We start from the raw sequence: 23,767 nt of genomic DNA on the forward strand, positions 1-23,767 counted from the left end.
GATACGCCATGCGGATCACATGATCTACGAACATATCTAGAGAGATTAGAATCTTACGACAGAAAGAAATTAAAAAAGCGTAAAAAAAAGAAATCAGTAGCGTAACATTCAATTTCTCTTGGATATCGTCGTACGTAGCTGCAACTGACAAAATTACAATCGACCGTGGAAGCCGCGACGACGATGAATCCGTCTCTAGCAGGAGTCCTAAGAAAACCACCTTCGGCGTTTTACACACATGTTGATTCTGTGTGTATATACATATATATAAATATATTATATGTATAGAGGTATACACATAAACATACACACATACACACAAGGCAGAGAGCTGCGTATACATGAATTACAATCGTAACACGCATACGAACGAATAATACACATTATTATGGGGTAGTAGACAGAATTGAATAAAATGGAATATGATCTGCTGAAAATGTTCGTTCTTTTTTATCACCCTGAAGAAGAAAAGAGTAGAAACACCTCTCAACGTTCTATGTTTGGATTTTCCATTCGAGGTATATCATTTCATTCTTATTGTTCACTAGGGGTGACAAATAATACTTACAAGCGTTATGAGCGCAAAATGGAACTCACCTTAAATGTTAAACAAGAATAAAATAATACATGAGACCACTTGGGAAATCCGAACGTGTTTTTAAATATGTTTTTCGTATCCTGGAAGAAAATTAATGTCCTCTATCCTGCGGAAATCTTTAGGAAATACTAAAATTTCGCTATATCAATGTGTAGGCAGTTTGATAAAAATAACTCCAATTTTATTCCATTTTCTTGCTCTTTTATCGTGACTCGATGTGACGTTACGACACGAGCTGCAATTGCTTATGAAAAGTTTGAATCTGCCGTAATAACGCAGTTAGCTGCATAGAAACGGGCGGCTCTCGTGTGGCATTGAACATTTTTCTTCGACCAAAAATCTGCGATTTTTCAGGTATAATAGATATTGGAAAAGAATCCTTGTTGGTTCTCTTGGTCAACTCGGTCGCGATGCAAACCAGACTGTTTCTTTCGTGCAATGTCTTCATTTGCTGTTTCAGCGTCATTACCTGTTTTTGCATTGTCATTGAAAACAATGTATGCATGATTACGGAATATATGAATATTCAATAATGGCTTTTACCTCTTTGTAGAGACCAACAACAGCGTTGATTTCTTCTTCCTTGACATTGAGTTCCTTCTCCAGAGCGGACAATTCCTTCGCTAAAGATTTATCGTTGGACTTGTCCACTTCTGATCGTAATCTCTCATATTTTCTATAAAAAACATAAGTATAATATATCTATCAAAATTATTTTTAAAGGACTCCTATAAGAAATTGAGCTTTGGTGAAATGAGTTAATTTTTACTATAAAGCTATGTTCAAATTCCCATCCAAGTCACTCAGATATCATTTTATCCTTGTTTAATATTCGGTAAACAACAAGAATAAATTGATACCTGCAGTAGATAGCACTTGGGAGGGAATCTAAATCTAATACCCTAATGTGTAACTTATAATATGGTAAACAAAAGATATCATAGACACAGAGCAATAATGAATAGTTTTTGAACTGCGACGTATCAAGGTGCTCCTTTATGAGCACAAGTTTTACATTTTTACATCATAGTTAAAAAAAACTAGTCATTACCCAAATAGTACACTTTATTCTGGCGAACGCTCTTAGGACATAGGGATATCCTTTGAATATTCTTTGGAACGTCCCTTGGAGATCTGTGCTATTAGGGCATTGAGCCTTGTATCTATAACATCTTTTATTCATTATATTATAATCTAATTTATATGTGAAAACCGTAACTCACTTCACCGGGACTCAATTTAATCAATACAGGATCCTTTAATAGACCCAACACACTCACTTGTTCATCTCTTCAAATTGATCGTGAAGATTGACCAGGACGTCACGTATCTCCTTAGAATTGTGCGAATCAGGAATACGCATTTTATGATCGCCAATATTACTCTACGACATCAACATGTTATAATATGTTTCAAAACAAACTGCTAGAATGCGATTTACCTTTAACGATATCCTCGAAGTTCCTTGTTGAATTTTAGGATTCGTCGGAGTGTCTCTTTTGCTCACAGCAGAAGAAGATTGCTGTTTAGTCTTATGATTGGAAGAATCAACTTTCTCTTTACAAAGCTGTTTAGAAACATTATTGTCTTTTTCAAAAATAATTTCTGCATTCGTGAACGTCTTTGGCATACGACCACTTTGCGTCTTTCCCACGTGTAAATTAAACATGGACAATCTTTTATCTCGACCGAGGTTTTCCCTGCTGTTAAATTTAAGCATTCCAGTCATTTGCGAGCTCACGTTGGGGACGGATCCCTCGTAGTGACCGTCCATCTGGCCCAGAAGAACCGACATCGGCCTCATGCCTCTGCTGACTTTGCGGATTAATAACGGGGTGACATCGCTCGTGCTCGGCTGTCTCGTCTTCATCACGCTCAACACCTACGTTTCAGGAGGATGTTTTTTTTAGATAACCCGCTGCTTTTCGCTGAGTTTCGCCAGCTCACTTGTTGAATATTCAATCCGAGATTGTGACTCGGGGTCACCGAAGTTCCCACCACAAACGGAATATTTTGGAAATTAAACCCGCTGAAGTACGATCTGCTCGAGCGTTTTAACTTCGACGCCAAAGTCGGCATCTCGTAGTTAGGCGTGAACAATGGATCGTCGTATCTGTTGAAAGTTCGTTTGCACTGTTGCGTTTCATCCTGTGCCAGTGGACTAAAATCGTTGTGTATGGAATGGATCTGCTTTTCTGATTTGTCTTGTTCTTGCGTGATCTCGGGCTTCGCTCTATGAGAGAAAAAGATTCAAAATTCAATAAGTAATGATGATAGAAATTTGAGATAAATAATAATAATAATAATGGTAATAGAAATATATAAATAATTATGTTAACCATCACACACTAGAGAGTAATTATGATAACATAACGATTATGGTAACTATAAGTACTATTATGCAATTACTCTGACAATGTATTGTTTTGATGATTTAACATCTGAAGACAACGATCCGGTTCATTTTTCTTGTCGTGGGATTCACATTTCTGAGTAACATTTTCAGAATGTCTATCTTTTGAACTCAACATTGTCTCTTGAATTCTCTTTGGATTTTCCTTGGTTTCATCAGGAAGATGCGGTTTTTTTTCATACTTAGCTCCATCGTCCTTAAGGTGTTTAATGGACACTCCGAAATTGTTATTCTTCAATTTAGTATTATGAAAAATCTCCACGACATTATTGGACTTCTTCACATGCATTGGCGGATTGGATGATGGTTGATGGATCGGTTGATGAGCATTTGATGAGCGATTGATGAGAGGTTGACAATTAATGACAAGGCCTGTGTCAAAAATTACCACAAATAACAGAGATTTATCTCTGATGACGAGCACAATATAATTGTAAACATATATGTAGACAGACTGTACATAAACTCGACTCCAAGGTCTCCAAGAGGATCAATCATGTAATTTTTTCCCAAGAGCAGAAACATGGAAAGTGAACATTTTTTGTATGCTCTGTGTTTATGTACATACATATATAAAAATTTTCACTTTTCACATTTCCGCTTTAGAGAAAAAATTACACGATCGATACCCAGATCTCCAAGGGACGTCCTACATCCTAAGGGCGTTTCCAGGACATCCCTTGGAAAAAATGTGCTGTGTGTGATTTTTTACCTTTATACCGGCGCCTCTTCGACTCTTTTCTACCAATAAAACCAGTGTCTCTGGTAGTAACTGTGCTCTTGGAAATGGAACTTCGTAACTTCGTCTTTCTCTTCCGTACTTTAGACACCGCGTTATCCGCCCTGCACACGGAGTTCATTTCGTTTCTCCCCGTTTTTGATCTACTTTTCACCAATCGTCTGGCTTTTGTGGTATTCAGCGTATTCAAATTCAATTTTGGATCTTCAACACCTTCAACATCTTTGACGCCTGGCCTCGCAGAGCACGGCGTTGCGTTGATATAACTCTCGTCGCCAGCTTGTAATGTCATTCGCTCGAGAGACATTTTCGACGGAAAGTAATAACTTTCATATTCTTTACTCGCCTATTTGTATCATCGAGCTCATAAGTATAAAAATATATATACTCTTAAAATACGCATGTACATATATAAAGCATAATCTCGTACATCTTCTTCCATCTTCTGAGTTGGCATTATTATCAAACGAGGAAGTTTCTTATCTAATTGAGTTTTCGGTGCAATTGTAACGTTCAATAATCCTTTTTGACTTCCCTCCATCAAATTCTCAGATCTCTCGATTGTATCATCATCGTTTATGCTTTTTCTAGGTGAAAACTGTGCAGATTCTGGACTCAAATTAAACGCATCTACAGAAACATAGATGTTTAAATATACAGACTGATTTTAAAATTCCAGAAAAAATTTTTACCAAAATTTTCTTCAGCTTTCAATTCCATGTCATAAATTCTCTGAGAAATGTTACAGTTTGTAGTTCTATTGACATCCATAATTTCGCTGTTATAGTCATTATGTTCAAATGAAGACTTCGAATCTGAATTTTTAAATGACATTATTGATGAAATGTTAGAAGCTTCTTTACTTCCTTTTGTTTCCATTTGAGCTTTTCGACAAACATCCATCATGTAATTTAACTCTGATTTTAACGTGAAGCATTTGGTCTCCGCTTTATCCAATTCCAGTCCGATCCCTAAATGAAGTTAATAATAGCTGGCATTGTTTAAATTATTTATTTTCCGTATTAAAATATTACAAATTGAAAGGCTATGAAATTGCAGCGTAATATAATCGTTGCTTACAAATTTCATCTTGTTATTCGTCGGATGAAACTTGTAATATAATCAATGTAACTTATGTATGATACATAACAAGTTGAAATTTATGCTCAACAATTATTGCATTGCACTCTCATAGGCTTTTAATTTGTAAAATTTTAACTCTTAATTTTGAGAATTCTTTAACAATTGTATACATTTTTTATATAAAAAGCTTTCGGAAAGTCTAGAATTTGGAAGAATTATCGAGGAGTTTGAAACTAATCTCAGCATAACATTAATAGATAAAAATATTAATAGATAAAAATTAATATAATATAATGTCAATATATAAATATAAAAAAAAATTGATTTTTATAAATGATAATACTTTTTAATGCGATGTTTGGTCTGCTTTCTGATTCATCTATTTTGCATGATTGCATTTCGAATTGATTTTTCAGAGGTAATTCTGAAAGCAAAAATATGACATAATATATAGAAATTAAAAAATCAATTGTTAAGTATGGGATTCCACTCTAGACTTTTTTTGAGATGTTCATCTATCACGTTTTATTATTCATTTATTAATTCATTACCAAAAGTTTCACTTATATCGTCATAAACGTTCATGTTGGTTAAATCAAATTTTTCTTAACTTTCATAATTTCTCGCAATTTAATATACAATCAAATTTCACATGCATTATTCAAAATTTACATTAAATTACACTGTTTTTGTCGTTTCAAAAATGATGATTTATGTCTCACAATACATACATACAAAATATACGTACAAAATTAAAAAAAATAATACGTAGGTTACAGTTACACAACACGTTGGACGATCACATCGTTCTCTTGTCGCACGCATTCTTCTTTGTTTTGAAAAATTCATAAAGAGGCAAATTCAACTTTTACACAGTTTGACATGGTTTGACAACGAAAATGTAAAAGTTTTGATGTAGTGACGACAACCAAAATTAGAATCTGTATATGTGTTCTTTGAAATTTTATTAAAAGAAGTGAAATCATCACAAATACTTAAAAAAATCAAATTTACCTCAAAATTTAATTTGCCGTTTCGTAACATTTGTTCTCGAATCGCGAATTCAGACTTTCGTATTATTATTATTATTAATTTATGATTTAAAGAAATTAAAGCAATTATAGAGTGAGGTAAATGGCGACTTTGACCAAATTCTAATTAATTTGAATAGTGGAATCATTTAAGGAGCAAAATTATATTTTTGTCCCATATGTTAAACAGCAAAAAAAAAATTAATAACTCTATCTACGTCATAAATAATAGATATTGAACAAATTAATAAAAAAAAGAAAAAAATGGAATTTGATCAAACTCGCGCACGAAGTATTTCTCGAGGTCGAATTTTAAATTTCGAGATTTCTCGAGCAATTCGCGCGCTTCTGTCACGTGACCGCGAGGGAACTTTCCGTCGCTAGGTCGCGCTCGGGTTCTCTTCGCGAGTGTATTTTAGGGAAGCGTACAGTGGCGGTGACAGAGTGGAGTGCAAGCGAGAAGTGAGTGGTATCGAGTTGCAAATGGTGGACGGTATTTGACCCTCGTTACGTTAACATCAGGTAGGTGAACTTTCCGGCCGACGGACGACGTCGTCGAGATTGCGTCGCGTCCCTTGTCGACCGGTGACGTCGACGTCGTCGGCGATTGTCGCCGGTCGGTCGACCGATCGATCGCGTCGTTTGATGGGATTATGTTCGGTTACGTAAAAATTCGCCACGGACCGAAAATAGTCACCTGACTTCGCGATCTCGCGCCTTCCCCTTCTCTCCCTACCTATTTTGTGTAGTCTTATCGAGAGGGGACGAAAAAAAAAAGGAGAAATACATTCGCGATAAGAGGTTCGCCCGGTCGGCCCGGTTTCGATCTCGCGCGCCTCGTGACGAGATCCTAACCCCTCATCCCCGTCACTTTTATGATGAGAAGGGGAGGCGTGGGCGAGTTCGTAGGTTAAGAGATACGTGTTTAATCGTTTAGTTCTCTCCCGCGTGTCTTCCTCTTCACGGTACAGATTGTGATGTGAATCATCGTATTTTCCGCGAATTACTAGGACATTAATAGGCGTTAAAGGCTTGTTAGCAATATCGTTAGCACTCTCATTTCTTGTTAGCGACTCAGTGCAGTCGGTTTTTTCTTTATTACAGTCGTGTGTACGCGCGCGCGCATTTGATTTTTTCCTTCAACATTCTCAACTTCATTCATTTTTTCTAATTTTTTCCCCGAATTACGGTGATCGGTTTGCGTAGAGATGTAAAAAAACAGTATTTTTTATTTCGGAGAAAAATATCGAGTAAAAAAACTAGTTTTTTTTTTTACTGTAAATGACTTCTATAATATAATAAATTTTAGGATTTTTCCGTCGTTTACATCTCTAGTTTTGCGTCTTACATTATTTATGTTTTTGCTTTTTGACTTTCTTCCGCTCGCAAAGATACAATTTTGCTTATGAAAGAAAGTACGAATGCTTGCATCATCCGACTTGCTGTCATCGTGAAATTTGAGCGATACGATTGTCACAGTCCCGAGAGAGAACGGCAAGGATAAAAGGGAAAAGAGTAAAAGCGCGGTAAACGTAAACACGTGCTGTCAGAAGCAGGTCATACACGTGGTCTGAAAGGTTCTCGCAATTCTCTTTTCAAAAATTCCATTGAGTAAATAGATCGTTGACGTAATTTGGAAATTCCTTGCAACTCCACCTTTTTCCTTTTAAAATTTTAACAAAGTTAATAGATCGTTCGCGTGGTCTGAAAATTTCTTGCAATTCCCTTTTCTTCTCAAAAATGTTGACAATGAGTAAATTGAAGATCGTGGCTTGGAAGTTTCTTGTAACTCCCCCTCTTTTATCGAAAGTTCTGACAGCGAACAAACGAATTGTACACTTCATAAATATAGTATTTGTGGTCTAGAGGTTTTTTGCAACTCCTTTCTTATTTCAAAAATTCTGACAAGTAAATAAATCTTACACGTAATCTGGAAGTTTACCACTTCTAAACCTCCTTTTTTTCCAAAAATTATGATAATGTGTCTGTTTTACTGCATTAAAGGTCAGAGAGAAATATAGATCTGTATCTTAATACGACTTGCTCTATCTTCATATTCATTTATATTATTCAAGTAGATAGAACTGGAAATATCTGGAAGAAACGAACGTGTGTTATCTGAGGTATAATTTGCATGATAAATGGTCTTCGTCGATATGTCACAATAAAGCATAAATTAATTTACTGTAAAGTAATTTGGTAAGTATATACGGTTGTAATTTTACGATTTTAAAGAATAAAAAAGGTAAATGAACACTGTGAATACTGTTAATACTGTTAGCAAAGAATATGTACATTTACTTTAGTAAAGATATGTTAATTGTCCTTATCATTGATAAATTGATCAGTAAACTTACAGATAACTATATGTAATTTGCTGATTTGCTTTTATTATACAGATGTACAAAGATTGTCGTGGTGTGTATATATATTTAAGTAACGGAGCGGCCACGTTCTCAGGACCGACATAATCGCATCTGTATTTCTGACTTGATCGCAAACGACAATCAGGTATTCCCCACCTCCAGTCATTGCGATCTCGCGGAGGTTCTCCTATGTAAAGAGACGGGGAGAGCCCGCAGTTTTTCCCGGTAGTCACATGTGTCTGAACGAGGCCAGCAATCGCCTCGAAACGGATTCCGAGACAGTCTTATCGCGTGTGTCAATAGGACTGTGAGTTACTTTTCTCGATTATATTATCTTTTTTCCACGGTTTTCCGCATATTTTGAGCGTCGAATAAAAGAAGACGAATAGGACTGCTGAAGGTAAACGCGGCATGTGTCTTGTAAGGATACAACTGGAGAAAAAACGATACTCGATGGCCTCGCCTTTGTTGTTTAAGTTTACTGTCTGATTTTATTCGCTGTTAAAGTGAAAAGAAGTAAAATTAATCTGCGAATTTTGTCTACTTGCTTTCTCGTTACTCTTGTCTTGATAGTTTTTTTATCTTGTAATCTAATCTTCGAAAAAAGGGGCACGTACGTGACGCCAGATGTTCCGCCTCCCTAAGTGAATTATCTCGATTGATAAGCAGGATCTAATTAGAGATTTTGCTGTTAAATAAATAATAAATGATATTTGCCATTTTAGATATGATTATTGAGAAATATTCTAGTCGTAGTTATTTTTGTACGTTAAAAGCTCTCAAGGTTTCGAGTTGAATATATATCCATAAATATTTAGTAAATATTCTATAAATATACAACTATTTTAATTAAAATTTGACTGTTTGGTTTGAAACAATGATAAGATTCTCTTTTTAGAAAAAACACTTCTTTTTTATGTTAAGAAAAAGCAATATTCTATAATATTTTAACTCATTGTTAGACTATTATTGCGTTTCTGGCAGATACAATGACATTTATCAAAGCTTATCTGGAACTCCGTGAAGTCTTGATAATGCAGACTTTTTGGATTTACTTATGTAGTATGCTTTCTAATCTTTACTTTTTAAAGGAAGTACTTTAGATAACATTTTGCGCGTCACTATAAATGTATTGTGAGAATCTATTGACGTATGCAATTTTATATTTATACAGAAGTGTACAGGAAATATGTGTTCTCTTAATAATATTTTTTAATTTATTGTAATTTTCTCTCCGAAATATTTGAGATGTGCAACGATAAACGTCAAAGTGTCAAAATTATATGAATGGATTGTAAAGTCTGTTTTATGACACTAATATTTAGCGTGAAAAGTGCTGCTATAAGCTGCTAATGGAGAAAAATGAATAGTGCAACTCAAAACGTCATAAATTGTGCAATTGGCATTTTTACTTGGACTTACGTTTTAAAATTTTAACAATTTTAACATAATTTTTTGAAAACTAGAATTGACTAAAATTTTGCACAGATTGATTGCGTATATCTTTAGTTATTGCGGTATTTTTTAATAAAATTCTTTAAATAAAATTTGTTTAAAAAGAATAAATGTTTTCTTTCTTTTGAAAAATTATAAAATGACACAATATTTTGCTGTGACAAGCCTCATTGCATTTTTTTTCCGAACATTGTTACGCAATTTGGAAACTGGCCAGTTCTTAAAAATAGAATAACCACATCTCTCAATGTTTATGATAATACATATACTGTGTATCGAATTTTGTTAACGGTCCCTTTCTTTAGGGTCAAACATAGCTTCACAGAGAATAATAGAACTACGAGGGATTCCGATGAGGGTCCCTTGTTGATTTAATCGTGTTCGAATCCATATTTCGAACACGATTCAATAATTGCGAATGTTGAATTTGTTACTTGAACATCGCTGAGGATGGCTCGAACTGAGCCGAAACGTTCGATTTTGTATAAATACATGTAAGGTCTATGAAATACAATTTTATATATAGGGTGTCCCGACCTTTTTTACCAATTTGTTGTGTAGATAGAACGGATTAAACTGAGTCGAAAGATCCTCTACCATTTTGCAATTTTCGCAATAGTTAACCAGATATTAATTACTAAAAATTGCAAAATATTGGTCCTTAATAATTTTTTACTTAAATACTTTCAACTTTACAGAAAAACTGCAAGAGATAAAAATTATTTATTTTCTTCTCATAAAGTTCTGAGAATTTTTTCAGAATTTTTTCAGAATTTTTTAATACCGTATTTTCTCATGTTGATAAAAATAAGAAAATGCAGTACTAAAAAGTTAATAAAAAATTCTGAAAAAATTCTCAAAACTTTATGAGAAGAAAATAAATAATTTTCGTCTCTTGCAGTTTTTCTGTAAAGTTGATAGTATTTGAGTAAAAAATTATTCAAGACCAATATTTTGCAATTTTTTAGTAATTAGTATCTTAACTATTGCGAAAATTGCAAAATGATAGAGGACTTTTCGACTCAGTTTAGTCCGCTCTATCTACACAAAAGTGATTGGCAAAAAAGGGACACTCTGTATAACGCTCGAATAACTGCGTCACAATTCTGCTCTCAATTGCCTGACAGTAATTTATAATTATACTTATTAGGTATCTCGAGAGCTCAATTTTACTTTATTTGAATTATTTATTATGACTATCAATTATTTGTATGTCTTAATTATATGATAAATATATTTTCTGAAATTTTATATAATAATCTTTTATTGAAGTTTCGGGAAATTGTACAATAGTTATACTTTATTGTAAAGTTACATTTTATTGAATTATTTTCATGAATATTAATTGTATTTTAAATTTGACGTATTACATCTAGTGACGCAATTATGTTTACATGCTAAGATACAGTATAACGAATGCTATGAATACGTCTATACATATACCGATTCAGGTTTTATTTAACCTGTGCACAAACAAGCGCGTATATACATATATATTGCAACATATAAGAACAGCTAAATGCACCAATCATGCTTACACAATTGCAAAATGCGCCTCTGATATTCTCCGCATTTCTTAGTAGTCGATGGATGACATGCAGGCAAAGTCTAAAATTTTAGTGATGCAATGAGAACAATGATAAGATGACAGACTATAGTAGATAAAGCCAGATTGTGATTGTACGTGTAAGATTTGTTTAACATACGTATGCTTATCAAAGTTTATATTCTCATTAATGCCTCATGACCGGGCATGGCATTTGAAACTTTGTTTAATTTAATTGCAATTGTAGTCTTGATACGTCGCATATCCGTTTAGTCACTTCAGATATTTGAATAACGCATAAAATTTGAGTATGCCTTATCGGTAACTATGTTTACGCAATTTCATTAGCTTATTTACATCTCTTCTATATCGACGATATGAAGCAAGATAAGGCATCGAATGACCTGCCGTATCATGTTCCAGGTGAAAATGTATAAGGCAAGGACAGTATTCAGTACGCTGGCCCCTTTGGCGCCGCGCATATGCGGACCCGAAAGATACGCATCCTGGGTGGTCCGTAGTCATCCATTGACTAGGACCAGCCAGTTGATTTTAACGGAGCCCGCGCGCAAATACAACAGCCGAGTAGCAACCGAGCCCTTCTTGAATGGCAGCACCAGCTCTTACGTGGAAGAGATGTACAACGCGTGGTTGCAAGATCCAAACAGTGTGCACGTGGTAAGTAAATTTAAATCTTTGCACAAACATTTGAATTAATTTTTTACCACAGGGGAAATTAATTAAAACCCGATAAAAGATAAAAAGAGTGTCTATTTATTATTTTTACTGTTTTCTTTTGTAAAAGTTATTTAATTGTGTCGTTTGTTTATATTATAGATGGAAAGATTTTGCTTAAATTTATTTTGTTCTTGTTTATTTGTAGTCATGGGATTCCTTCTTTCGAAACAGCACCGCTGGAGCTGCTCCAGGATTCGCATATCAGGCACCACCATCCCTCGCTCCAAGTTACAACCAAGTACCACTCGGAGCGTTGTTGCCCCTGGGTGGCGCAACGCAACTCGGCCAAGCACCTGTCAATGAAAAAATTATTGACGACCATCTAGCGGTTCAAGCTATCATTCGTTCTTATCAGGTATGATATTTTGTTTGCTTTACTCCTGGTAATATAGATGTGCTACTCTTGCAAACAAGTATATATTTTGGACATGATAATTTATCGTGTGTAAGTTTACGAACAATATATAAGAGTGATTGATAATTCACGTAATAATTACTACTTGTATTATTTTTGTTTGCAAGATTATTTTATTCAGTCATGTATAATTTAAATGATAATTAATTATAGTAAAAATTGCTTTTTAATATTGCTTTTTAGTATTGTTATTATACATTAATTATATAAAAACACTATTTTTCAATAAATTTCTGCTCCTCTCCATTATCTCTATTATCTATAAATAATAATGTCGTAATGTAAAATAGTAATATTCTTTTACTATTATATAACATTTAATAAATTAAATGGGAACCTGGAGAAATCTGCTTTTGAATCATACTAAATTGATCCATTAAAAGCTGCATGAATAAGAAAATTTATATAATAGCAATATGTTAAAGATATAAGACGAGTATTTTCATAGTTGGTTTTTATTTTAAGACCATCTTAAATAATATCTTAAGATGCTAATATGTCTCATGTCCATTTTTACCAATATAAATTACTAATATATAATATTAATATATAATATTATTAACTTTAATCTTAGTTTGACTTACTTTTTATTTTTTTTTAGTTCTAACAATTAGAAAAAAATTAAATGAGATTAAAGTTAATCTATATTAGAAGAGATGGACATTAATAATTGGTTTATAGTTTATAACATTTTAGGAATGCACTTAAAGCCGTAATCACACTACAGGCTCCCGACTCTGAGTCGGCCGCTGCCTTGCTGTGATTGGTAGAATGATAATTGGGAGTCCGAGTCGGTAGTCGAGTCAGAGTCGGGAGTCTGTAGTGTGATTACGGCTTAAGATAGTCTTGAAAAACTACGACTATAAATACCGGCCATTGATATTTGCCAAAACGAAAGCTATTTCTTATTATATTTTGAAATGTATTCATATATTACGGAAATTGCTATGGCATGCATTTATACAGCGTTCAATGAAATTTACACGCATACGTATATGTAGATACATTGTAAATTCCATTGAACGAAATATTTTAGTATCTTTTGTGTCCCAGTTTCATTTCTATGGAACAGATAAGAATGTCTTGGTCAAGATAACATATATGTGTTAGAATTTATATTTATGTACTTTGATTATAAACTTTATGCGCGAATATGTCTATACGAGTTTGGGACGTGGAATGTTTTTTTGTTGTATTTCTGCTTAATGTTAGGGGCTATCATATGTGTTTCAAAATTTTCTGACATTATATTTGTCTCAAGTATTAACACATGATAAGTGTATTGAATACAAATAGCAAATATTGTGAATATTGCATAATAGCCTCATTTTTTGTATGACTATACTAGTGGCTCACTGCATCTTCTATCTCAAGCATGTCTTGCATCTTTATATTTTTTTTCCAACAAAAATAATGAAATTTTTTGAATTATGATTTTTTATGTCCTGATCTTTTTCTTTCTTCTCAATACATATAGATACTTCTATCAAGGAAGAAGCAGCAGCACACTATCTCTAATCATTTTATTAAAACTATGATATTTATATTTGTTATAGCAATGATTCTATTTTCTTTTATTGTAGTGAAATTATAATCATGAGATAAACGAAAAACAGAATCCATTCCTTCACAAACATTGTTGCAATAAATATTAATAATATGTGTTATCTTAGTGTATGCTATAAGTAAATATAATTGGGATATTTGTTTGCCAATTTTGCTGTATATAGCCGCTGTATTTTTTAATTTTTTTTTTCTATATTGTAACTATGTGTACAGTGTAGTTGTGAGAATAGACACAGTTTATATAAATGTGAGGTTTTTTTCGGGATTATTGGCGTATAGGCCCGAGGTCACTTAGTTGCCGATCTGGATCCGCTGGGTATTATGCAAACAGACCTGATACACACTCATTATGCAGCTCGCAAAGGATCTCCAGAACAAGTGTTGCGACAGTATATGCTTGGTAAGATTTTTCTTCCTAAGCATTTTCCGCGGGCTTTTGTTTTAAAGACGCGTTTTCTTGCCATACGTGCCATACGTATATGAGAATCGCATTGTACTTGGTTTGGAGTATGTGGTATATAAAATGTATACATAGAGCTGTAAATTACTCGGCTCATGTTTACTGTAATTTTCATAATACACTCAGTATTATCATTTCATATAATCATCTTTGCATATTAATCTTACTTTTGCCTAGTTGAAAGAATTTTTTTAATTTTAGATAAAATTCTAAAAACCATAAAATAGAATTTTTCTACTTTAGATAAAATTTTAAGAGTCTTTTTAGAAAATAACTATAAAAATTAGACCTAATTATTTGTAATTTTGATACAATTTTAGGCGACGCGATTTTATCTTAATGATTTTCTCTACAACGTATGGAACGTATTTCAAAATTATGTTGAAGTAATATCTATATAAAGTAAAATAAGAAATAATTAGTTATTATTTTTTGGTATTTTTGGAAATTGTATTTTGTAAGTTTTTTATTTTTTTATTGAAAATACCTTATAAATAATTTATTCCATAGTAATTGAAAAGAATTTATACAAACCTAAATGTTATGTACTGCAAAAGAGAAGGCGAGCCTTGTATTGTGGCATACTGATACTGAAAATGTTTGGAAAAGCATTGTACTCATTTTAGGAATCACAAAAATGAATACGCGTCTCATCTTTTCATAATGATCAATTATCTCTAAGCGGATTTCGTATATTCATATACATGCGCAAACATTGTCGAGTATGACATTTATCATAATGCATTCATTGCGTTTATATTTGACAGAAAGTAAAAATAGATAAATATATATGTACATTGCCCAATAATATACGAGTAAAACGTTGGAGGTAAGAATAAAGGAATTTATGTTGATTTTTTGCATGTATGATTTGTATATGTTATTGTATATGTATTGCTTTTGGACACCTGCACACATTTTTCATTTAGTATGCTTGTCTTTATCAAATTTGTATACACTAACATACTGCACGCGATTATTTTTTCTTGTGTGAGTTGCGATAAATAAGGGGATGTTTGAGCAGACACTTATTATTATTATATCTTTAATTAAATTAAATATAACGCATAATTAAACAAATATAACGCATTAATAATAGGGAAGCTAAGGAGCAGATAACATTTACAGATTTAAGACATTAGTTACGTATGTTGTGCGTATTTAATGTTAATTACTGTGATGATGTTTTCTTAAAAAGCATGACGATAGCTTGCATCGAATACCATGTATTATCTATGTCATGATGCACATTTTTTGAGTAAAACATCAAACACAGTAATTTATATTTTGATTAAATATACTTAAATCAAATGAGAATTTGAAAATGATTTGGTTCGCATGAATGTGGCATTAAATTGACAGATTCGTGGCCATCATATCGCTAAATTGGATCCACTCGGCATCAACAGCGCTGATCTTGATGATAGACATCCGCAAGAATTGCTCTATACCCATTATTCATTCGGTAAGCTTAATTGAACGTGTTTCTGCGTAAATAGAGAAGAGTAAAAAGAATTACTCTCGAACAAAAATGCATCATCGATGCATTTGAAAACTAGTAATCGACTTACTATCGAATACTAAATGATAATAATGTAATAATCGCGGTTATATATCTTCGAGTACGTTCTTGTCTATTAATTTTCCGTATAAAATTTATTTACAGGCTGCTCTATTGTATAAAACTGCATTTAATTTCTTCTCTCTTGTTTAATTCAAATGTGGATGAGTGAATATTTCATTCTTTCAAGTAACTTATATAAATGGAATCATGATATAAAGTTTCTTCGCATTATTAATTCACTATGTTAGTATATTAGTTTACCGCTTATAATTCTTTTAGTATAGCACTTTTTCATAACTATATTTACTTTTTATTTTCTTTATTCGTGAGCAAATTGTTGGTTTGGTATTACTGATACCAAAAAAAGATATCATTGAAAAGTAGTGTGCAACGTATGTTTAATTTAATATTTATGTAATCAGAGATCTAGATTTATCGGTTAATTTATTAAATTTCTCGTTTTATTACGAGTAAGCATGAGCTGAATGCAGCAGGTAAAGAATCCTGAATCCTTGGAATTAATTTCGATCCGATCGTTGAGTTTGAGTCTAATGTCCACAGGGAAGAGACCACGCACTACTTTCTCGCAGCAACTTCAATACCGAGTAGCTGTCCTAATGCAAAGTATGTAGTCGCCACCCAGAACGGGATTTTCCCGTAAAGCTCTTTTACTTACGCTAGAATATTGGGAGGCACTGGTTTATCTTGGGTTTACACTGAATCAGGATAATTTTCGGCCGGATGCCTGTATACAGGTGCTTGGGTTCTTCTGCGTAAACTTGTATCTTGACTATATAAAGATATTCGCAGACAACAGCTAGTTTTCAAACGTCTTCCGTACAGAATTAGAGGAGGGTTTGACATTTGAGTATCGATGTTACGAATATCTTAATATAGATGAACTATGAATACGGATGTAAAACTTAAAAAAAAAACTGTAGTTTTGTTCCTCTTACTTTCTCTGTCTTTCTCTCCTCTCTGTTAAATCGAAGTGTTGCGTAATATTATCTCTGAAATTTTTCTAATATATATTTTTTTTCTTTTTATCTATGTTGTGTTCTTCTTACCATATTTATATTGCCTTCTTTGCTGTATATTTTTATTACGTCTTTTTAGTTTGTTTGAAACATTTTCAAATGGTTGACTCAATGGTGGTTGTTGTTTGAACTAACGATGCTTTATTTAAGCTCACAGCTTTTCTTTTGCATCAAAAAACTTTGTTTTTCTTTCAGTTTCGTATTTGTTTGCACTGTGGTGCGTATAGTGATATGTTGTGACTATCAATATCCTTACATATCTTCCAAAATATACTGCATGTTCGTTTCAGCAGATATTTTGCAGTATGTAAATATTGTGTCTATTAAAGAAATATTATATATGCGATGTATATTAAATATTTTTTAAATTAAAAATAATTATTCAGTTTTTGCTACAAGAAAGTAATTATTGTTGAAAATAAAGTTTTAAAGACACATTTTCAGTATCAGTTTTTTAAACAGAACAAATTAAAAAAAGTATATTTCAGTACAGTTGAACCTATATAATTACATTTTGTTTATGTATATATTTTAAATTAATTATCTGATATTAAATGAATATAAACGCGCGATGTACTTAAACATCTGACTGTATAAGTATATAAGAATTGTAATTTTTTTAGTATGTGTGCTGATTTGTAAAACGCATGTATTTTTCATTTCAATTGCTTAATACAGAGGAGTCGGACATGGATCGTGTTTTCAAATTGCCATCTACCACATTTATTGGCGGCAAGGAGAAATCATTGTCGTTGCGTGAGATCTTGAAACGGCTCGAAGCGGCTTACTGCGGTCACATCGGTGTTGAGTTCATGTTCATTAACTCCTTGGAGCAATGCAATTGGATCAGGCAAAAGATGGAAACACCCGGAATCATGGAAATGACGAATGACGAGAAGAGACTTATTTTAGCCAGATTGACACGTGCAACCGGGTAATAACATCGGTGCTAATTAAATGAATTTCAAAAAAAATGCTAGCTTTGAAGTTAACAATTTTTAGGAAAACTAAAGTATTTAGTCCTCTTATTTTTATTTTTTTATATTTTATAATCTTTTTTGTCATAATTTATATTTAAATGGAATTTAAAAAAAAATACCTTTTTAAAAAAAAATTATGCTAAATCGACATGTGAAAGTATGGAATTTAGTTTCTCACATATTTGCTTAGTGTCTAAGAGACATAACTAGCAAGTGTCTTTTAATCTAAATCACAGATTCGAGGCATTCTTGGCACGCAAATGGTCCTCGGAGAAGAGATTCGGTTTGGAGGGTTGCGAAATTTTAATTCCAGCTATGAAGCAAGTGATTGATAAGTCCACGGAATTGGGAGTCGAGTCGATTGTCATGGGTATGCCTCACCGTGGTCGTCTTAATGTTCTCGCTAATGTCTGTCGTAAGCCATTGAGTCAAATTTTCACACAATTTGCCGCTCTCGAAGCTGCTGATGATGTAAGCATAAAACAAATTGTGTTTTTAATTATAGAAAGTGTATTTTGCTATCGCGGGTAGTTTGTCGATCCGAGATTCTTGGTAACAGTAAACTGATTCCAGGGTTCTGGTGATGTGAAATACCATTTGGGCACTTACATAGAACGCCTTAATCGAGTGACGAACAAGAACATTCGTCTGGCCGTAGTTGCAAATCCATCGCACTTGGAGGCCGTAGATCCGGTGGTTCAAGGTAAAACACGCGCCGAGCAATTCTACCGTGGCGATGGCGAAGGCAAAAAAGTAAGCAATATGTATAAATAAAGTTGTATCTTGAATACTTTTTATAATTAGGTGGCAATGAGCGGATACTAAATAAAGAAAAACAACTTTAAAATTTAAGTTATGAGATTAAATAATTATTAAAATGATTAAATATTATTGATTATTGGATATCCAATAATATAATGCAGCTATACAATTTTGATTGTGTTTATAAATATTAATTAAGTTTGGTGAATATAATTTTATCTGTCTCTAGGTCATGTCCATTCTTCTTCACGGAGATGCTGCGTTTTGCGGTCAAGGTATTGTTTTCGAAACAATGCATCTATCTGACTTGCCTGATTACACAACCCACGGCACTGTTCATATTGTTGTGAATAATCAGATCGGTTTTACCACCGATCCGAGGCATTCACGATCGTCGCCGTATTGCACTGGTTGGTATTTACTGGTTAAAACCGATTTATGTTTTTTCTCTAATAGCAGTAATTATCACGAATTTATTTATCAGATGTGGCCCGAGTAGTGAACGCACCCATCTTTCATGTGAATTCCGACGATCCCGAAGCTGTAATGCATGTGTGTAAAGTTGCGGCGGAATGGAGGGCTACCTTCCATAAGGATGTTGTGATCGATTTGGTCTCCTACAGGCGCAATGGCCACAACGAGATTGACGAACCGATGTTCACTCAGCCTCTGATGTATCGTAAGATCAAGAACACTTTGTCAGCCCTTGACAAATATGCCAACTCGCTCATCGACAGTACTGTTGTCACTCCTGCGGAAGTTGAGGTACGATGTCCGTCTCCTCTCCCAAGTGTTTTTAAGACTGTTACGTAAATACACAACTAAGAAATAAACATCCAGTTCAAATCGTATAAAGCTGTAATTTTATAGCAAATATTTTATATAATTACTTTTGTAATATAAAAGCGACTATCCTTTATAGGATGTCAAAGCCAAGTACGAAAAGATCTGCGAAGAAGCATATAACAATGCTAGGCAAGAAACACACATTAAGTACAAAGATTGGTTGGATTCGCCATGGTCAGGTTTCTTCGAAGGAAAAGACCCGTTGAAGGTTTCACCTACTGGTATCAAGGAAGACACGCTTATACATATTGGAAAGAAATTCTCATCGCCGCCACCGAATGCTGCTGAATTTGTCATCCACAAAGGTGAGTAGAGCAGCGTTAAAAGATGAATATGGTAATATTTTTTTCTAATAAAAAGATATATTAAATTTAAAAAAGCCGAAATAAAACATAATAAAAAATTAAAATTACAAACTTATAAACATATATCTAAAAAATTTATATAGTAATATATAAATTTATGTAGCAATATATAATTTATACAATAGTTAAGAAAAACACGGCAATTATTTTATTACAGGTATCGAGCGTATTTTGAAATCTCGCATGGAGATGATTGAGGCTAGAACTGTTGACTGGGCTCTTGGCGAAGCTATGGCTTTTGGATCTCTTCTCAAGGAAGGTATTCACGTTCGTTTGTCAGGTCAGGACGTGGAAAGAGGCACGTTCTCTCACAGGCACCACGTATTGCATCATCAGACTGTAGATAAAGCAACTTATAGGCCACTCTGCTATTTGTATCCTGATCAGGCACCTTACACAGTGTGCAACAGTTCTTTGTCTGAATTCGGCGTTCTCGGTAAGATTATAGTTTTTACAATCCTGATATAATTATAATACATTCTCAATGTAGTAACTGTACTGAAACTCTACAGTATTTATAATGTGAATTATAAATTTTTGATACTGTTAGTATATTTCGAAATGTACTATATGTATTAAGTGTTTTATAATTTTTTCATATCAAAATAATTTTATTGTAATTATAGGATTCGAGCTGGGTTATTCTATGACGAATCCTAATGCATTGGTATGCTGGGAAGCTCAATTCGGAGACTTTAACAATACGGCGCAATGTATAATTGATCAGTTCATTAGCAGCGGTCAAGCCAAGTGGGTTAGACAATCCGGTCTTGTCATGTTGCAACCGCACGGTCTTGAAGGAATGGTAAATCCACAAAATATCATTGTATTATTTTACGATGTATATAATTTACTTTTTGAAATATGACATGGAAACCGGTTACCATTCACCTCATATTCACTTACACAATCTTCAATTCTCTAATCTTATATAACCATACATATGAATCAATCTGACAAATCAATCGTTTGCAATAATATAATTTATTTATTGGCTTCAAATTCGTATTTTTTTTCTTTTTTTTGTAGGGTCCTGAGCATTCTAGTGCTCGTTTGGAACGGTTTCTTCAAATGTCCGCTGATGATCCGGATTATTTCCCACCGGAAAGTGAGGAGTTTGCTGTTCGTCAGTTGCACGATAGTAACTGGATCGTCGCCAACTGCAGCACACCAGCGAATTACTTCCACATTCTCCGACGGCAAATTGCATTACCGTTCAGGAAACCATTGATCCTGATGACACCAAAGTCGCTGCTCCGTCATCCAGAGGCTAAGTCTAACTTCGACTTGATGCTAGAAGACACACAATTCCTCAGAGTGATACCTGAAGAAGGTGCAGCGGTTCAGAATCCCAACGGCGTCAAGAGGTTGTTGTTCTGCTCCGGAAAGGTCTATTATGATCTGAAGAAAGCGCGCACAGAACGGAACTTGGAAGACAAAGTTGCGATTGCGAGAGTGGAACAGGTCAGTTGTTGTTTTTAGAATGTCAATCGTCAATCATGTTTGATTAAATTTTATTTAATTACATAATTAATTATAAATTTGAAATATTGAATGCATGTCAATATTTTAATCGATTCTGCTGTAGATCTCGCCTTTCCCGTACGACCTCGTCAAGATAGAGGCTGCTAAGTATCCGAATGCGGAATTGATCTGGGCTCAGGAAGAACATAAGAACCAAGGCGCATGGACTTACGTGCAACCTAGGTTCCACACGGCGCTCAATGGCATCCGAAACGTAGTGTAAGTATCAAAATAAACTGATAGCGTTTTCAACTACAGTGGTTTTGAATTTGGTTTTAAACATAGTTGATTAAAGTCAAATGGTTTATTTTGGTTTTTGATTGGATGAAATCACTTACGGTCTTTAATCAATCAACTTTACTCAATCAATCTCGGATCGATTCAAATTCACTGCAGTCGAAAATATGTACACTGAACTATATGTATGTGTGTGTATGTATGAATGCACCCTTGTTATACTATATTACGTTTTAGTTTTTTATATTATCTTTAACTGTTTACACGGCCCACTTTTTTATTTTGTTGCGACAATGAGCCCGACACGCCAAAATTTCGCAATTGATATACATATTTGGAGAGTAACGCGCTTTCGTTATCTTTTTATAAGTTACCTCTTTATGAGTTATAAAGCAACCGTTTGCTTTCCTCGTTTTATATGTTTTATCAAAATAAAATGAAAATTTGGGCCGTGTTGCAGTAGCGCGTCAAACTCAAATGGTCAAGGGTGGTTTGCCGGTTTGTTCTCGTCGACTAAACCGATTGAAACCACAACTGTGTCAAAGCCGCAAGCAACAGAATCAACGGAACCAACGGAACCAAAGCAAAGAACAGTGAGGTAATATCGGCGAGATAGTCAATGAAAGATTGGATTAATATAAAATTATTGTAAATCAATTTCCATTTAGATATAAGCCATTTATTTTAAAAGTATCATGAACGAATTATTGAAATATTATTTCTATTTATGATTATGTTACAAAATTTATAATATTGCAATTACATTAAAAACATGAAAATATATTTTATTTGATATAAAATAATTATATATGAAGTTGCGGTAAATTATATTAATTTACTGCCATTATAGTAATGTTTGCACTTTGAACTTTAGTGTTTTCTTTATTTGTTGGGATTGAATGATATTATCGGTGTATGTTGTAATTGTATCACATTTTAAAAGTAATATTCATATTTTGAGCAAAATCTGTATTGGCGTTTTAGGTACGCTGGACGTCCCACTGCATCGTCACCCGCCACTGGAAGCAAAATGCAACATCTTAAAGAACTCAAACAGTTGCTCGATGACTCCCTCAACTTTTAATAATCTTTTGTGGCACTACGTCTAGAACTGAAAGTTTATTTATTTTTCTCATATCTTAATGTACACATTATGACAATTTTTGTGTCTTGCTCGACATACACCACAGAACAGAGATTATATTACCGTAGCCCTTTAAATGATTTCTTCGCACACAATGGCGAAGTCCTATTTAAGTTCGTAGCGCGCACAAATGTTTCACACTCGTTTATTTGAAATATATTTTTTTTCTCTTATTTCTCAATTTTTCCTTTTTTTCCTATTGACGCATGTACATACACAGCTATCACAGTTTCACAGGCTAAACTGTAATAGCTTTCAATTAATATACTTGAATATTGATTATTAATTTATAGTAGCTTTTAGCTCATGCTGTCTCAATCAATTACTCATTTACATGTGTATTTGATTCTTTTTACCTACGTTTGAATGTGATTTTTATGCATTTTTTTTCTTGAATCTGCGTGTTTTCACATGTAGATCTGAATGATATGCTTAATGCGTGTGATTGGGTTTTTGAAAATTAGATATATATCATTTTGTAGATATATATATATATATTTAAACAAAAAAAAAGAGAAACTTGCTGCTAGTCCATTGATCTACGTGTAAACGTGAAACATTTGTGCGTTCATTGTTCTCTGTACTTCAGCCTGTTTGTACTTTAATTCTAAATTAATTTTGTGAAGTCGATAAGATTTTACAGAAAGGGAAAGTATTATTAATTTATGCAATGTTACGCAGCGCGTACATTTTAACGTGTAGTAACGTATAGTCCTGTAGTACACTTCGAACCGAAGAGACTGTCTATGGCAAAAGGCTACGTGGTACGTAATGGCTAATTTTTTTTCTCTAGTAATTTATTTATGCGCCATGAGACTGTTGCCAATCACTTTAACTTTTTATCGTCGCTGTATTTTTATAAAAAATTAAATGATTGGCGGATTATGCAGCGCGTTCT

At 33.5% G+C, this 23,767-nt stretch overlaps 2 protein-coding genes across 13 annotated transcripts; one reads left to right on the top strand and one right to left on the bottom strand.

Annotated features, from left to right (window-relative positions):
• Window positions 1-713: 713 nt before the first annotated feature.
• On the bottom strand, window positions 714-5,637 carry LOC108760214 (uncharacterized). Of its 6 annotated transcripts, none has more exons than XM_018506029.1 (11): window positions 5,385-5,464; window positions 5,177-5,257; window positions 4,443-4,721; window positions 4,181-4,380; window positions 3,724-4,096; window positions 3,014-3,383; window positions 2,546-2,831; window positions 2,040-2,480; window positions 1,879-1,982; window positions 1,142-1,274; window positions 714-1,067 (listed from the first exon to the last, which is right to left on the bottom strand). In XM_018506029.1, the coding sequence occupies exons 1-11, from the start codon at window positions 5,416-5,418 to the stop codon at window positions 822-824; spliced, it is 2,547 nt and encodes an 848-aa protein (XP_018361531.1). In that variant the 5' UTR covers window positions 5,419-5,464; the 3' UTR covers window positions 714-821. The 6 variants fall into 6 exon arrangements, with proteins under 6 accessions (XP_018361531.1, XP_018361530.1, XP_018361532.1 ...); XM_018506028.1 differs by having other exon boundaries at window positions 715-1,067; window positions 3,008-3,383; XM_018506030.1 differs by having other exon boundaries at window positions 715-1,067; window positions 3,008-3,383; window positions 5,397-5,419.
• A 674-nt stretch (window positions 5,638-6,311) lies between these two features.
• Nc73EF (oxoglutarate dehydrogenase Nc73EF) lies at window positions 6,312-22,934 on the top strand. Of its 7 annotated transcripts, none has more exons than XM_018506128.1 (17): window positions 6,312-6,386; window positions 11,655-11,909; window positions 12,115-12,324; window positions 15,773-15,875; window positions 16,536-16,598; window positions 17,690-17,945; window positions 18,228-18,462; window positions 18,565-18,744; window positions 18,983-19,163; window positions 19,238-19,518; window positions 19,676-19,904; window positions 20,122-20,400; window positions 20,591-20,769; window positions 20,994-21,428; window positions 21,553-21,707; window positions 22,186-22,323; window positions 22,710-22,934. In XM_018506128.1, the coding sequence occupies exons 2-17, from the start codon at window positions 11,661-11,663 to the stop codon at window positions 22,807-22,809; spliced, it is 3,273 nt and encodes a 1,090-aa protein (XP_018361630.1). In that variant the 5' UTR covers window positions 6,312-6,386; window positions 11,655-11,660; the 3' UTR covers window positions 22,810-22,934. The 7 variants fall into 7 exon arrangements, with proteins under 7 accessions (XP_018361630.1, XP_018361632.1, XP_018361634.1 ...); XM_018506129.1 differs by lacking the exon at window positions 6,312-6,386 and adding an exon at window positions 8,451-8,630; XM_018506130.1 differs by lacking the exons at window positions 15,773-15,875; window positions 16,536-16,598 and adding an exon at window positions 14,230-14,350.
• Window positions 22,935-23,767: the final 833 nt, after the last annotated feature.

Source organism: Trachymyrmex cornetzi, unplaced genomic scaffold (genome assembly GCF_001594075.2).
Source record: "Trachymyrmex cornetzi isolate Tcor2-1 unplaced genomic scaffold, Tcor1.1 scaffold223, whole genome shotgun sequence".
NCBI classification, from domain to species: Eukaryota; Metazoa; Arthropoda; class Insecta; order Hymenoptera; family Formicidae; genus Trachymyrmex; species Trachymyrmex cornetzi.

What these genes read in the sequence shown, in the direction of transcription:
- Nc73EF (XM_018506128.1), top strand. Translation starts at nt 11,661, where the DNA reads ATGTATAAGGCAAGGACAGTATTCAGTACGCTGGCCCCTTTGGCGCCG. An exon ending in AGTAGCTGTCCTAATGCAAA is followed by an intron (nt 16,599 to 17,689) that starts GTATGTAGTCGC and finishes TGCTTAATACAG; the next exon opens with AGGAGTCGGACATGGATCGT. An exon ending in ATCGTCGCCGTATTGCACTG is followed by an intron (nt 19,164 to 19,237) that starts GTTGGTATTTAC and finishes TTTATTTATCAG; the next exon opens with ATGTGGCCCGAGTAGTGAAC.
- LOC108760214 (XM_018506028.1), bottom strand. Translation starts at nt 5,418, where the DNA reads ATGAACGTTTATGACGATATAAGTGAAACTTTTG. An exon ending in CTCAGAAGATGGAAGAAGAT is followed by an intron (nt 4,097 to 4,180) that starts GTACGAGATTAT and finishes TGATACAAATAG; the next exon opens with GCGAGTAAAGAATATGAAAG. An exon ending in CAATTTGAAGAGATGAACAA is followed by an intron (nt 1,275 to 1,878) that starts GTGAGTGTGTTG and finishes TGTTTTTTATAG; the next exon opens with AAAATATGAGAGATTACGAT.